The sequence below is a fragment of the Dipodomys merriami genome, unplaced genomic scaffold (assembly GCF_024711535.1).
Source record: "Dipodomys merriami isolate MVZ:Mamm:240054 unplaced genomic scaffold, mDipMer1.0.p SCAF_3, whole genome shotgun sequence".
NCBI classification, from domain to species: Eukaryota; Metazoa; Chordata; class Mammalia; order Rodentia; family Heteromyidae; genus Dipodomys; species Dipodomys merriami.
This window is the reverse complement of record NW_027204492.1, coordinates 27,882,901-27,899,877: the sequence shown is the minus strand read 5'-3', so window position 1 is coordinate 27,899,877 and position 16,977 is coordinate 27,882,901. Positions and strand designations below refer to the sequence as shown.

General features: G+C 36.1%; 1 protein-coding gene across 1 annotated transcript in view; it reads left to right on the top strand.

The window, feature by feature from the left end:
• The window catches only part of LOC138839759 (double-strand-break repair protein rad21-like protein 1), a 71,509-nt gene that overhangs the window by 19,333 nt on the left and 35,199 nt on the right, over positions 1-16,977 (top strand). The window contains exons 9-13 of the mRNA XM_070039321.1: positions 647-820; positions 3,376-3,602; positions 4,038-4,137; positions 5,570-5,673; positions 11,472-11,594. Of these exons, the coding sequence (XP_069895422.1) occupies positions 647-820; positions 3,376-3,602; positions 4,038-4,137; positions 5,570-5,673; positions 11,472-11,594 (728 nt within the window). The remainder of the gene's footprint in view (positions 1-646; positions 821-3,375; positions 3,603-4,037; positions 4,138-5,569; positions 5,674-11,471; positions 11,595-16,977) is intronic.

The following is a 16,977-nucleotide window of genomic DNA, read 5'->3' as shown; positions in this document are numbered from 1 at the left end:
TAGCAACTCCATAGGCTTAGATCTGAGGCTTGTGATTGAAGCCAGCCTGGGCAGGAAGTCCATAAAATGATTATCTCCAATAAACTACCATATAAAAGCTGGAAGGAGAGCCATGGCTCAAGTGGTAGAGAACTAGCCTTGAGAGAAAAAAATACAGGGATAGTGTTCATGCCCTGAGTTCAAACTCCAGAACTGGCACCAAAAAATGTGTAATTCTCCCATTTTGAATTTTCTTCATTTTGATGATTTATTATTTTTCTAGCACAATGATAGAAATAGAAAATTTAAGGAAAAAGTTAAAGAATTATATGTACTGATTGGTAAATGATTAAACAAAATTTGTTTTGCAGGAGATGTAGTGTCTGTCATTTATTGGCAGTGCTACCAGTACTTTTAATGTTGTAATGAAGGTGGCCCTGCCTTAGATATCACAGGTGCAAAAAAGGAGCATACAGCTGACTCACCAAAGTATTGTGTCTAGAAGACTATGAGACTATTTCTCTGAAATATATGAATCCAAGAATTCAGATAAGGCTTTAGTTAACAGTATAAATTTCAATTTTTTTCATTTTCACTTATATATAGTCTTCTACTTTGCAACATAACCCTATGTTTTTCTACTTACTTCTATGATGATATTAATTAGTAGAACCAGATAATCTAGAAGATCTATTTATACCTATAAATGACATAATGGAGGAAGATTCATCAATTGAAGAACAAGGATTTATTCTTGAGTCAACTGCCTTGCCAGATCAGAGACATCTTGAGCCAACTGTCCTGCCAGATCAGAAACATCTTGAGCCAACTGTCGTGCCAGGTAAGAGACATTTGTGTTATTTTTGTCTTTGAATTACTAGTATCTTAATTCTCTTGAAGTATGTCAATAATCCAGTAGACACCATAGAAAGGGGTCAGTGTAGTAATAGCATTTGTAAGAGAAAAAAGGTGTGAAGGAAGTTTGAGATTATTTTTTTCATCCAATTTAGTCTTGTTCAGGAAATTCAGTCTTCTTTGGTCTGATTCAAGAAATTGGATAATTTAAAACTGGGTCCATTTCAAGGGTGTTGAGACATTATTGTGTATTGGGCAAAAAGCAAGGAAGATGAATCTCTTGCATTTGTAGAATTTTGGACAATAGTAGGCATGGTGGTACACTCCTGCAATTCCAGCACTCAGGAGGCTGCTATGCAGCCCAGACTGTATAGCAAGGGGAGCAGTTTAGAATGCATAATAAAGCCTTATCTGGTTAAAAAAAAGGAATGAAAAGAAAGAAGAGTTTCAATTTGATCACGATTAATACATAATCATCGAATATAAAAAAGCAAAATAAAATGATAGAAAGAGATACAATGCTCTCTTTCATTTAACTGGAAATATTTAACACTTTTTAGCAGTAAACAATGAATTTGAATCTAATACATCATTCGGTCTTTTAAGAAACATCAAGCTTGATATAATTGATATATGTATATATATGTATAATGGATATAATCTATAGTATTACATAATAGTATAAACCCAAATTGAATTTGTGTGTATAAGCTAACATATGCTAGAAATAAAATATTCAAAGATTCAAAGTTTTTTTCCTTGACATTAACACTGAACCTCTATTTGACAGTGGTAGCAGAAAACTCAGTCCTCAGAGCTCCCCTCCCTGAATTAACCATGGTAGTACTAAATTTTGGGGAAAGAGTGAGGAACAGGCTGTAAACTCCTGATCACAGCCACACCACTTTATAGTACCAAATGTCCAGCTACACAGTCAGCCCCTTGAGGACCTTTTGTTCCCAGGATTCTACTAAAGCACATCAATATGCAGGTTCCTGTTCCTCTGGCTCCATCTGAACTCAGATTTGCATCTGGGAAATCTAATCCCTTCTTTCCATTTCAGCTTTACTAAACAAAAGCTAGCCTCAGCTTTTTCCTCTTACATTTCTTTAAAGAGGTTAAGTCCTATGTACCTAGCTACCTGCTGTGAATTTACATATGATTTTCAGTGTGAGAGGAAAATTAATCAGGACAAATATAAATTAGTGTTTCAAAAATTTATACTTAGCTGGGCATCAGTGGCCTATAATCCTAGCTACTCAGGATGCTCAGACTTGAAGACTGTGGTTCAAAGCCAACCTGGGCAGGAAATTCCATGCGACTCTTACTCCAACTAACCACTAAAAAGCTACAAGTGGACATATGGTTTAAGTGGTAGAGTGCTAGCCTTGAGCAACAAAACAAACAAACAAAAAACCACAGGAACAGTGTCTAGACCATGACCATCACACACAAAATAGTTATCCTCTAACTCAAGTTTTTTACAAAGCCTCTAGATAGGTTAAGTTCCCTTTCAGTGTAACCTCTGCTCCATGTTTGCTCAGGGGTACATCCAGCAGGTCACCAAATCTCTCCTAAGCATTTTTTTCATTTTCTTCTTCTTCTTCTTTTTTTAATTTAATTTAATTTTATTTGTGAACATACTGTACAGAGGGGTTACAATTACATGGGCAGGATAATGCGTACATTTCTTACCAAGCATTGCACCCTCCTCCTTTGGTTTACCCTTCACATCCCTTCCCAGCCTCCCCCCTCCCCCCCAATCCCAATCCTTCTCCTTCCTCCCCCTCCCCCCCCTGCACCGACGTTGTAAAGCTCATTTTGGACATGACAACTTGTACTTCTCATTGTTGCAACAGGTCCACCTGTATCCTTAAACAACTGGTTTTTCCCCATCTCCTCCACAAGTTATACTGACATCAAATATAGTGAAAGCAGGGGTTATACTGTGGGGGAGGGACATAAAAAGCAACAAAGAGATAATCTTATAAATGCGTTAGAAACACATGCATGAAAGAAAAAAACATTAAAATACATATCTAAGGGTTCATTTTCCTGACCTCACATTATCTGACCTTTTCCGCTTGACTCATACATATACTAGATATTGCAAATAAGGGAAACCATGGGACCTATGTTTCTTTGGGCCTGGCTTACTTCACTTAATATAATTTTTTCCAAGTTTTTCCATTTCCTAACAAATGGGGCAGTGTCATTCTTTCTGATGGAGGCATAGAATTCCATTGTGTATATATACCACATTTTCTTGATCCATTCATCTGCTGAACTCCTAAGCATTTTTATACAACAATTTTAATAATGTAGCAGGTTTTGGTTTCTCAGGCAGTCTATCTGTGCAAACACGTGCAAAACTTATTGTCAGAGAATGGAAGGATTTTGTTTCAGAGAATAGAAAGATTGTCTTTCCAATGTGATTTTACAGGTATAGTGTGGCACCTATTTCTTAAATATGTACTGTCTGAATATAGTTTTACAAGGTTGTACAACCGATCACACTTATGATTGTTTCTTATATTTAAGTCATTGCTGAAAGAGTAAAAAAGAAAAGGAAGAAAGCATCCAGAGATCAAGACACAAATATCAGTATGGAAAGTATGCTTGAACAGATTTCTGCCTTTGAGAACGCACCAAGGCATTTGAAATTTCTACCTCCTAAGCGAAGATTGATTGTACCAAACATGAAAGAAAATCCTAAGACTCTTTTATCAGTTCCTTGCCAGTATTTGGCTCATGATAAATTGAAAATGGTAATAGTTCCCATTCTTTTATATGACTATACTGTTTATAAATCACTCAATCCATGTTTAGAATAGAAATAGAACTTGTGAAATGACATTTTCATTTTAATTTGTTGAGTATGTAAGTATGGGTTATAGTTCTTACTTTATCCCACATACACTTGTGTTTTATTGTATTGTTTTATTAGTACAAAAAGGAAATGAAGGGGCTGGGAAGGTGGCTCAGTGGTAGACCGCTTGCCTTGCATGCATGAGGCCCTGGGTTCGATTCCTCAGTACCACATAAGCAAAAAGAAAAAAGACGAAAGTGGCGCTGTGGCTCAAGTGGTAGAGCGATAGCCTTGAGCTGAAAAGCTGAGGGACAGCACCCAGACCCAGAGTTCAGGCCCCACGACCGGATCCCCCTCCTCCAAAAAAAAGAAATGAAAATGCATCTTTTTACAGTTGTTTGAAAGGTGCCTTCGGCCACGTGGCTTTAAACCTGGATCATCAGCACAGAAGGTGCCAGTAAGGAAAAGAGTGAGAGACCAAAAGAATATCGTAGGTGAGATATCCTAATTCTGTTTATATGGAGGAGAATTTTGTGGAATCAGACTCTTGTTTTATACTTCAGAACAAAACTGAGATCTAATTCTGTATTTTCAACTGTAAATACTATATTTAGAAGAGTAGTATAACTTAAAATATAAACTTCTATTTGGCATTTTTCCTGTTTTTTTGCATCAAGTATGCCCACAGTGGCTCATGTTCATAATCATAACTACTCTGAAGACTGAGACCCAGAAGATTACAGTTCAATGCCTACCTGGGAAGCAAAGTTCACTAGACTCTGATAGGTGCCAATGGCTCAAACCTGTAATCCTAGCTACTCAGGAAGCTGAAATTTGAGAATCATGGTTCAAAGCCAGCCTGGATAGAAAAGTCTGTGAGATGCTCCAGTTAACTAGTTAACTAGCAGAAAGTTATAAATGAGCTGTGGCTCAGATTGTTAGTGTCAGCTTAGGAAACTTGAGGCCTTCAGGTCAAACCCTAGTCCTCCAAACAAATAAAAAGATGAGGTAGTGGAACATGTAGGTTGCATACGTACATGCTTTTGGGAGGTAAAAATACAGAGTTATAGAAATCTAAGGCTATCCCAAGAAAAATATTATCAAGACCCCCATCTAACAATGAAGCTGAAGTTTGCTGTTTACACTTTATTCTCTGCTACAGAGAAGCATTATTGGGAGGATTTAGTACTGAGGACAGTCCAGGCAAAAAGTGCAAGATTACATTTGAAAAATCACCAAAGAAAATGGGCTGAACTATGGCTTAAGTGATAGAATGTTTGCCTAGCAAATACAAGGGTCTGATTTAAACCTCCAGTACTATCAAAAAACTGATAAAATGTATACACTATGTAGAACATTTTTCCATTATTGTTTTTTCCCTTCCCCTTCCTCTAAGGTAGTATCCACAAACCCTCAAAAATATCTATCTGACAAGATAATGATTCTCTTTAAAACAACTAACTTGGAAAATCAGATAGGAATAAGAACTGTGTTTATACAATTAACTCAGCATGGAGTACTTATAATGTTGATTATTCTTGTGACAATTATAAAGTAATATAGCCAACTCATGTGGTGAGAGAGTCTCCTGTTCCTATCATGTTTCATGGAGGCATTAGAATCTGACAATCCACCCCAGTGAGCTTGAACTACCCAAATTGTCCTGTGAGTAACTGTGTAAGAGTATGTAAGAGAGTGTGTGAAGGGGATGGTGGAGAAGATGAGAAGTGAGGTTATCAGAGTCAGAGAAGGTTAAGGGAAGATGAATATGTGAGACTTTGAGGAGCCCAAAGAAAGTTTGAGCACCATTTGCTTGTATTCTTGGATACCAAATTGTCTACCTGAAGCCTTCTTAGCAATAACCATATCCCAATTCCAATCTGAAAACATGTTAGTGAAATATTCTTTACTTCCTTGCTAATTCAGAGACCTTGAAGAGGAAAAACACAAATGCTGAGGAAGAGCGTAAACAGCCCAAAATTAGGAAGCATGTGACTGATGCAAATACAGGTTTCTCTTCTCATATCAAGGTAAATATGAACTTTGTGGTAAGAAAACCAGAGAGAATCATAATATTTTTCAAGCACAGCTATTGATAAGGAACATTGGGATTTTGATATATCTCCTTACATGTGCAGTGAATGCTTCATCTCTTACTCTTCTCCAGTTTTTTTTAAAAAGTAGTGATAATGGCAGGATCTCACAGGAGTTTCATCTGCAAGGTACTCTTCTCTAGGAGTTTAGTCACAAGTTAAAGTAATTTTACACCGAAATAGCATTTTTTAATTTTAATTTTAATTTTTTGTGAACATACTGTACAGAGGGGTTACATGGGCAAGATAATGAGTACATTTCTTATCAAGCATTGCAGCCTCCTCCTTTGTTTACCCTTCACATCCCTTCCAAGCCTCCCCCCGAAATAGCATTTTTCATGGTACATTCAAGATATGATTTCTATACTTAAATCTATGAGCAGATATTGTGTAGGATACTATTGTGTTAGGATACTAGCCAATAAACCTGTATTTTATTTCTCATCATAAATTCACCCTTCTTCCCCTGAATTAATATGTTTTAGACATTCTAATTATCTTGCCTTGTAATCTTAAATACTATTACAATTCCTATGACAAAAGAAATTTTTAAATTTTGAAAATGCTCTTCTCAAAAATAATTTTTTTACTTGAAAGGATAACTATTTGAGAATACAGTTGGAAATCATGGGCTTTGAATTTTTACAATGATCACTTTCCTGGTGGTACAAATACAAACATGAAGTAACAATAAACATGATTTTCTGGTATATTCTATCCTTACTGTATTTTTCTGGTTGCCTAGGGAACTCAAAGTTAACTCACATTGGAACCCAGTGCCCGAGAACAGTTCCACAGTGCATAAAACAATGTGTTTTGCTCAATATTTAGTAATGCAGTAGATATGAATTGACATGGTGTGTTGCTAGTACTATCTCTTCATTTATGTTTGGGCATTTCTTAGAACACACCTATTAAAATTAGGATTAGACAATCTTTAGTTTTATGATTTTTGGGAGGAAATTAGGAGGGCAGTTATCATAGTAAACACATTAACAAACTAGAGTCTCTCTATGTGTCAGGTCTTTTCAACCTTTCCTCCTTCACCTCACGAATTGTATTTGTCTTTCTTTCCAATTAAAAAAATTGCCAATAGGAAACTCAAAATGGACATTCCTTTCTCAACATTTATGAGGTCTAGGGCTTATATCTCCACAAGAATTTGAGAAATCAGTAAAGAAATAGTTGTGCTCAAAGATAAACAAGTAAAATATGATCAGCCTGGCTCCCTAGGTGTTGGTTAATGTTTTGTTCCTTAGTCCTTGGATCTGAGTACTGAAGTCCTTAAAAGATAATCAGGAACATTAGTAAAAGTTTCTTGGCAAATAATCTCAAAACACCCACTAATATGTGATATGAATTTGGTTTAAAAGAAGTTATCTTTACAATGAGCTCTGAGACTATTGTCCCAAATCTGGAAAACAAACTGAATTCTCATGACAATCTAGGACACAATGAATAGCCTGCACTTTTTATCTGAAACAGCCAAACAACTGGATTCATTTTCATGTTGTTTCCATAGGTATTTTATTTAAATATATGGTTAAGATGGTCTGGGAAGGTGGCTCAGTGGTAGAGCTCTTGCCTTGCATGCAAGAGGCCCTGGGTTCTATTCCTCAGCACCACATAAGCAAAAAGAAAAAAACCGGAAGTGGCACTGTGGCTCAAGTGGTAGAGCGCTAGACTTGAGCTGAAGAGCTGAGGGACATCGCCCAGGCCCAGAGTTCAGACCCCACGACTGGACCAAAAAAAAAAAAAAGAAAATAGCACAAACTCAACCATTTTCACAACCCACTGGGATTCCCACAATAAGGATGCTATTGTATAGTGTGAGAAATATCGAATTGACTGGCGTTTGCAAAATGTTCAGGTTCTTCTTCTTTTTTTTGTTGTGGGGCCTGAACTCTGGGCCTGGGCACTGTCCCTCAGCTCTTCAGCTCAAGGCGAGTGCTCTACCACTTGAGCCACAGCGCCACTTCTGGCCTTTTTTTTCTGCTTATGTGGTGCTGAGGAATTGAACCCAGGGCCTCATGCATGCAAGGCAAGCACTCTACCACTGAGCCACCTTCCCAGTCCTCAGGTTATTATTCTGAGCTGCCTTTTCTCTTAGTTTAGTCATGTATTTTGAATGAAGCTATGTTTTTGTGGATCTTTTGCAAGGAACATTTTATATTTCAGAAAAATAATCTAATATTATTTAGCAATGAACATTAGTAAGTGACTGAAATATTTTACCTGGGGATAGACCTAAAAGGGAATAAAAGTAACTTGAGGTTTGAGAGATTCAGAAAACTCAGAAAAACAGAAAACATTTTCAAATCAATATAGTTGGGGTATAAGAAATGATAGAGCCTGGGCACAACAAGGAAGCTAGCACACTTGGTAAGAATGGGGACTCAATAGTTCCTGGGACTCTTCAAAGTGTCTTTGTAGCCCAAGTGCTTTAAAATGTCAGACAGAACATTCTGGAACTCTGTGAATCCATGTTGGAGTCCATAAAATCAAAAACACTCTGAAGAAATAGCTGGGCTCCAGAGCTATGTATGAAACTAGACAAACAGTGGGCACATTTGATAAGGCTGATACACATGCTACTAAATGTTGTGGTCAGAGCCAGCCTGGGTAAAATGACCAAATCTTCACCATTTCTCTGCTACCAAGCCTTGGTGGCCAGGGCATTTTTGTCGGTCCTGGTGTTTGAACTCTGGGTCTGGGGGTTATTCCTGAGCTTTTTTGCTCAAAGCTACTGCTCTACCACTTGAGGCATGGCTCCACTTCTGGCTTTTGGTGGTTAATTAGAGATAAGAGTCTCATGGACTTTCCTGCTCAGGCTGGCTTCAAACTTCAATCCTCAGAACTCAGCTTCTCAAGTAGCTAATGATTACAGGCCCAGGTGGCCTGTGCTTTTTTTTTTTTTTTTTTTTTTTTTATCAGATCAATCAATACCTTTCTTATGCTTTTTCTGTTCTCAGTTTATAACATGTTAGTTTGTAAGGGACTGGAGTTGTTTCTTATAAAGGGATTTCAACTTTGCAATTTTCCATGTTGAGTGAGGTATTTGTCAAAGTGGTTAAGGTTTAAAGACTGAAAAGAATGAACGTATTGAGATAGCTCACTGGACAGACAGGTAGTGAGTGTATTTTATTTTATTTTATTTTTTGATAAGGAAGAGCTCTTCTAATCTGAAAGTTTCATAAACTAGTTGTAACAAATCAGTACTCACCAATTACTTTTAGAACTTTTATATGGCTATGATTTACAATGCAGTCTTTTCATACGTTTATATTTACTCTTGTCAGCTGAATTATATTAACCAAGACTAGGAGAGTCCTGCCTGAAAGTGGTCCTTGCTGAGTTTACTTTTTGGAGTACAATAAGGCATCATGCTGTGAGATGCATTACCAATAACGAGGGCAGAATGTCCTGTTTGGGTCCTCTCATTAGTATGGATAGTATAGGTACAAATGAGTATAAATTGATGTATTAGTTTTGTCCTCCCCATTATGAGAGTGTAAGTCCTTTACTTGGCAGAATTTGGTGTTATAGTGGTGCTTCATGCAGCAGCTAATACTGAGTTTTGCAAATAGTATGAATTGATTTACTTTTGTCAATCATTCAGCAGGAGTCATGGCCCCATAAACCAAACAATGAGGCAGAGAGATCTAATCACAGAGCACATAAGATGTTAAATACATTACGGGTAAGATGCTTAAGTTTTAAATGTTTTCATATGTTACTGAGGTTTGACTAACATACAATAAACTGTACATGTTTAAATACAGAATAATAGATTAGGTAAATTCTGACTTATGTATACAACTGTGAAACTATTAGCGCATTCAATCTCAAGTTTCCTTTGTCCCTTGCCCATCCTTCCCATGATGCAACACCACTTATCCTCAAGCACCCATTGATTCTGCTTTCACTCTCTATCATCCTTAACACTTCCCAGAAGGTTACAAATTCCTTCTGCTTTCTGCAACTCTCTCCACAGTGCTCCTCTTGACTCCATTCATATTTGCTCCTTAAGATGACAAATTTTACCCAAATGTCTCATGGATTGTTCATTATCTGCTTTTATTTAAGTGTGAGACAACAACACACTGATCTGGAAGTTCTATACACATGGGTAGGGCAATCACAGCAGTCATTAAACCTACTGCCTAGGAAATAGAAGCATGATGGCAATGGTTTGGAATGTACCAGGAAGCAAGGTAGAGGTTGGTTCTGTCGTTGAGCAGGTGTGGGATGTGCTTTAATCCCTGCTTGTGGTCTGATCCCTCTCATTTCCCATAGACAGTGTTGGTGTTTCAAGGCCAGAACCTCAGTGGCATCTCCAGATAGAAGCCATTTCACCTCCTGTTGTGTGCCTAATGGTCTCTGGTTCTGTGAGACTGTGGAGTGGACAGGGGGTCTACCTCCTCCCAAGTGCACTCTCATGGAACTCTGTTTTCAGTGTCCCCCCTCATCTTACCCAGGACACTAGTGCCTCAGTGTCCTGACTTTTCCCAAGGGTCTACAGCACAAATTAGCTTGCTTTTCCTCCTTTCCTCCCTGTTGATAAATAGGTATCAACTTCCTCTACTCTAAGTCACTTCTGTCTTTCTTCCTTTCCTTTCTTTTTTAGGCCCTCATCCCTTTAATCAACTTTTTATTCTTTTACCTTCAATACAGATTTGTGAAGGGAACAGAAATAAGCACATAGGTAAATCTTGCAAAATAATCTACCAAGAGTTGTTCCAAGAATGTTTTAAACTAACAAGTCTGCCCCTAAAGGAAAAAGCCACCCCAAACCTCATTTATCTCTCAAGAGAATAAAATAAATGAAGGTTGGCTATGTTACCTCTAAAGGCTGATGCTCCTAGGCCAGATCTTTGGTTAAAATAAAGCACAGTGGAATATTTCACTTATTAATTGGTTAGGTGTTACATTCTGTTAAAAACTTGCAATGATATTTATAAAAGTTTTTTTGATAAATATATGGATACTAGCCTGTATATATTACCATAGTTCTAACTAAAAAGCAGAAATGTAAGAATCATATTCCAACTCTCAGACTTCATTAAAGGAATTATTTTCATCTATTATTAAATACTTTATTACATCTGAATGTAATTCCCAGTAGGCAGGCAAATGCTCTATGATCATTATAATCATTATAGTGCTCTATAATCATTATAAAGAAATGGAGAGATATAGTCACAATCCTCTACCACTGAAGTTTAAGTGGACTTCTACATTTACTCCTAGAGTTGTTTTGTATTCATGGCCGCTCCTAGGTTGCTTTAAGGATAAGAAACCCCATAGGTTGATCATTTTCAAGTATTTGAAAGGCCCCCCCCCAACCCCAAATACGGAGGATACTTTTTTGGCTCTAATTCTCTCTCAGGTTCACTCTCAAGGAATTCTGGTTTCACTCTACTCATGTCACTTGAATGCCTCAGTTTCCTGACTTTTGTATGTTCCAAAGAAGTATTTTTTTTAAAGCCCTAGCATTTGAATAACACACTTTAAATTTATATACCATTTTGGAATTTCTCTGCATTTTCTCAATGAACCACATTTATCCTAAGTGACCAATGGCCGTTTTATAACTTTGTTAGTCATTTGTGTGCATCATATAGTAAGTCACTTTTTATAAATGCCAGTACATTGTTTGCTATGCATCCAGAACCTACTTTCCTTCTAATGACTTTGCTTCCCTTTCACTTCTTTTTTTCCAATTATTTTCCCAGAAATCCAATAAGATGGGAAAGGAGTCCTTTAGTCTGATGGAGCTCTGCAAGAACAGTAATCGCAAACAAGCAGCTGCTGCATTTTATAGCTTTCTTGAACTAAAAAAAGAGCAGGCGATTGAGGTGAGCCAGAGTGCTCCCTATGAGGATATTGTAGCTACAGTGGGACCGAGGTTCCATGATCTGTGAAGGAAATCCAGAACCTACAGGCTGTGTCACCACTGGCTTTTCTGTGTGGGTTGTTCAATGTAATGCAGAAGCCATGTGGAAGCAGCTGAAGGTCTGATCCATTTCATAGACAGGCTGACCTCCTACTCCCTCTCTGTAAAGTTAGAGCAATACCCAGAACTGGAAACCTATATATTTACAGAATTGTTTCTTAGATGACTTAATGTATTACTTTTACCATTTTGTTCATTTGAATGTTATATTTAAGATTCATTTAGGATATTTGTCTAAAATATTATATGTATAAGTCTGTTTTACATTAGATTCTCAATGCTACTGCTGTTAACATTAGTGGATAAATTTCTGTCCACATGTTGATATTTTTCTTGTGTCGTCGAATTGCAAGGTGACATAATAAATTTATGTTTAACTTCTTGATGAATTGTCATGCTATTTTCTAAAAAGCTACCCTCTTTCATATTTCCACCAGTAGTGTGTTAGAGCTCCAGCCTCTATATCCTTTCACAAACTTGTTATTGTCCTTGTTTTTGTTTTTTAAACTAGAGTTATCCTAGTGTGAAGTGATATCCATTCCTTCATGATAAGGAGATGAGCATATTTTCATGTGGATTTTATAATATTTTGATAAAGGTATCTGTATCCTTTCTATGTACTGAACTTTTTCTGGTTTTGTATGAGTCATGCTGACCTTACAAAGTAACATGAGAAATGCTTCCTATTCTACTTTTCAAGAAAATATTAGATTTACATTATTTTTTTTCTTTTAAAAATTAGTCAAAAAATGCCAGGTGCCAGTGGCTCACACCTGGATGCTGAGATCTGAGGATTGTGGTTCAAAGCCAGCTCAGGGAAGGAAAATCTGTGAGACTCTTATCTCCATTAAACTATCCCAAAAGCTGCAAGTGAGAGGTGTAGTTCAAGTGGTAGAGCCCTAGCCTTGAGCAAAAAGAAGCTCTGGGATAGTGCCTAGTCCCTGAGTTCAAGCCCCAGGATCAACACAAAAAATGGATCAAATTCACATTACACAATCATTTGGATCTGGAGATTAATTGAAACTAGTTATTAAAAATTTTAAATTATGATAAAACTAGCAATTTTCTATTTTATTTTGGGTAACTGTATTAGATTCTTATTTCAATGAGTATATCTGCTTCATCTACATTGTTGTATTTTTATGTGTAGACTTGTTTCAAGTATTTTTCTGCTACCATTTTTATGTCTGTGAAGTGTATAGTAATAACTCTTCTCATTCTAGGTATTAGTTTTTATCTTTTCTCTCTCTCTCTTTTATTATTGTGAAAATACCGTACAGAGGGGTTACAATTACATGGGCAAGGTAATGAGTACATTTTTTTTTTTTATCAAGCTTGTTGCCTCCTCCTTTGTTTCCCCTTCCCATCCCTTCCCATCTCCCCCCCCCTCGGTCCCCCCACCCGCACGTCAAAGTTGTAAAGTTCGTTTTTCTTTTTCTTTTCTTTCTTTCTTTATTTTATTGTGCAAAGTTCGTTTTTCAACATAACGTCTTGTACATCTCATTGTTGCAAGGGGTCCACTTGTATCCCTATTTAAACAATGTGTTTTTTCCCTTCCCCTCCACAAATTATACCAACATCAAATATAGTGAAAACAGGGGGTATATCGTGGGGGAGGGAAATACAAATCAGCAAAGAAATCATCTTATAAATATGTAAGAAACATCTTTTCTCTTCTTTTTCTTGCTTCAAGTGATAGAAATTTTATTGTTTTTTTTCAAAGGAACATTTTATTTCATGGATATTCTCTTGTTTTTTCTTATTTTCAATTTCATCAATTTCTTCTCCTATATTTATTACTTTGCTCCTTTGACTTTATGATTATTTTTTCTTATCTCTCTGGATTTATTAAGGTGGATACTTAGACAATTGGTGATCTGCTTCATTTCTAAGACACTTTTTTAAATTAAATATACATTTTTATTGTAAAGATACTGTACAGAGAGGTTAAAGTTACATGAGTAAGGTAATGAGTACATTTTCTTTCCAGCATTGTTACCTCCTCCTTTGTTTTTCTCCTACCATCCTTTCCCTCTCCACCTCCCCAACACTTCCCTCCCCTCTCCCCCACAGAGTTGTAAAGTTCATTTTCAACATAGTGCCTTGTACTTCTAATTGCTACAATGGGTCAACCTCTATCCTTATTTTCAGCATTTTGTTATTTCTCTTTCCTCCACAATTAGAAAAATGTATATACAAGATTCAGGGCACTGGAATCAAATACAGTGTAAACAGAGGTTATATACCATGGGGGAAGATAATACAATAGAAACAAAAAAATCACATAGTACATTAAAAACAACAGCAAGAAAGATAAAACCTCTTGTGTCCCTATCTTGGGGTTAATTTCCCTTAGCATCATCTTATATGGCCATATGTACATAGCTTTTGACTTTTTCTGTTTGTCCTAAACATATACTAGTTATTGCAAATAAGGGAAACCATGGGACCTAATGTTTCTTTAGGCCTGGCTTACTTCACTTAATATAATCTTTTCCAAGTCTTTCCATTTCCTAACAAATGGGGCAGTGTCATTCTTTCTAACGGAGGCGTAGAATTCCATTCTCTCTCTCTCTCTCTCTCTCTCTCTCTCTCTCTCTCTCTCTCTCTCTCTCTCTCTCTCTCTCTCTCTCTCTCTCTCCACACTTTCTTTTTAAATATGTTTTTATTATAAAAATACTGTACAGAGGGGTTACAGTTATAAGAGTAAGATAATTAGTACATTTCCTATCAAGCATTGTTACCCCCTCCTTTTTTTCCCCAACCATCCCTTCCTTCCCCATCTCCCCAATTCCTCCCTCCACCCCAGAGTTATAAAGTGTGTTTTCAATGTAGTGTCTTGTACATCTCATTGTTACAATGGGTCAACCTGTATCCTTATTTCAACATTTTGTTATTTCCCTTCCCCTCCCCAAATTAGAAAAATGTATATACAAGATGCAGGGCACCAACATAAAATACAGCGAAAACAGGGGTTATACAGTGGAGGAAGAACATATCAGAGAAACAAAAAAATCATACAGTACATTTAAAATAGTTAAAAACAATAGCAAGAAAGAAAAAAAACACTGTGTCACTATCTTGGGGTTCATTTCACTTAACATCATCTTGCATGGTCATATGTACATAGCTTTTGAGCTTTTCTGCTTGTCCTAGACTTATACTAGTTATTGCAAATAAGGGAAACCATGTTTCTTTGGCCTGGCTTACTTTACTTAATATAATTTTTCCAAGTCTTTCCATTTCCTAATAAATGGGACAATGTCATTCTTTCTTATGGAGGCATAGAATTCCATTGTATAAATATACCACATTTTCTTGATCCATTCATCTACTGAGGGGCATCTGGGTTGTTTATATATCTTAGCTATGGTAAATAATGCTGGGATAAACATAGTTGTGCTGGTAACTTTAGTATGGTCTTGCTTGTGAATGTTTGAGTAAACGCCCAAAAGTGGGATTGCTGGGTCATAGGAGAGCTCTATGTGTAGTCTTTTGAGGAACCTCCATACTACTTTCCAATGTGGTTGAACAAGTTTACACTCCCACCAACAATGCAGTAGGGTTCCCTTTTGGCTACATCCCCTCCAGCATCTGTTGTTATTAGATTTCTTGATTATAGCCATTCTAGCTGGGGTGAGGTGGAATCTCAATGTTGTTTTGATTTGCATTTCTTTTATGGCTAGAGAAGTTGAGCATTTCTTCATGTGTAAGACATTTTTATAAGCTGTATAATTTGTTCATTTAAGAATGTTTTCCAATTTTCCTTAAATCTTACTATTTGACCTGGAAATACTTAGAAGTACATTGTTCCAAGGGTGATTTTCCTGCTATCTTTCACTAATGTATTTCTTGTGTCATTCTTTTGTACTCAGAGAACATACTTTAAATCATTTTGATTCTGTTAATTTTAGGGCTTACTTTATGAGCTAGTACAAGATCTGTTTTTGTGATTGATCCATGGATATTTAAAAAGAATATATTTTAATTGTTAGAAAGTAAAAGTATAAATTTAACATTGCTACTTAAAATGTTGCAAAGTTCTTCCAAACTTTCTTCATTTTATGTCTACTGGTTATGAGAAAGGAGTGCTTGCTTCTCCCCATATTTTGGATCTTTTTATTTCTCCTTTTAGCTCAGTAAGGTTTTCTTTGTGTATTTTCATGCAAATTTATTTACAATTATTTTATCTTCTTATGAAGTGAACCTTTATTATAGCACTATAATTTTATTTATTTCTGATAGTCTTTTTTGCTCTGAAGTCTATATTTTTAATGTTAGTATAGCCATTCCACATTTCCTTTGTTTAGTGTTTGCATGGCATATATGTATTTCAATTTTTAGTATAGTATAAAGTATATTTAATGTGGCTTTTTGTAGCTCACATCAAGCAATTTTATTTTTATTTTTTGGAAAAGTTTACCCATTTGCCTTTTTACTCATTAAAAAAATTATTTTAATTTTATTATCAAGGTGATGTATACAGGGGTTACAGTTACATAAGTAAGGTAGTGAGTGCATTTCTTGTTGAACTTGCTAACCCTCCCTCATTTTTTCCTATTTTCCCTTCCCTCTCATCCCCCCACCCAATTTATACAGATCATTTCCAAAATAGACATGGACACAAGAGGTTTTTCATTGCTGTTGTTGTTTTTAATCTACTATGTGATTTCCTTTTTCTTTTGTGTTCCCCCCACCCTCCATGGTTTGTCCCTCTTGTCACTGCATTTGATTTTGGTGCCCTGGGTATTTTTTTTTCTTTTCTTAATTAAACTTTATTTTATTAAATAAAATTTCAGCATTATTCTTGATTTTAAAGAATTCTTTGCACTTAAATTGACTCTTACTCATCCGATCACTTTGTCATAAGTAAATGTAAACTCTTGAATTTTGTAAATGATATTAACAAAACATCGATTTAGCAATTTAAAAGTGGGATAAGCAGTAATACTCACTGGATCCTATGTTGAAAATGTACCATATAATTTGTGGGTAGAGACAGGAAGGAAAAACTGGGAGAGACAAAAGGAGAGGGTGACATTAGCAAAAAGAAATGTACTCATTACCTCACATATAACTGTAACCTCTCTGTACATTACCTTTATAATAACAATAAAAACAAAAAAGAAAAGCAGGGTAACTTTTTAACTATTGTTTGAAAAATAATTATAGTTGGAACATATTTTGAAAACCAATGATATAATTATTGTAGCAATACAATAAGTTTTTCAGCCTGGCTATGTTGTATATAACTAACTGTGTACAGGGTAACATTTTTTACTGCT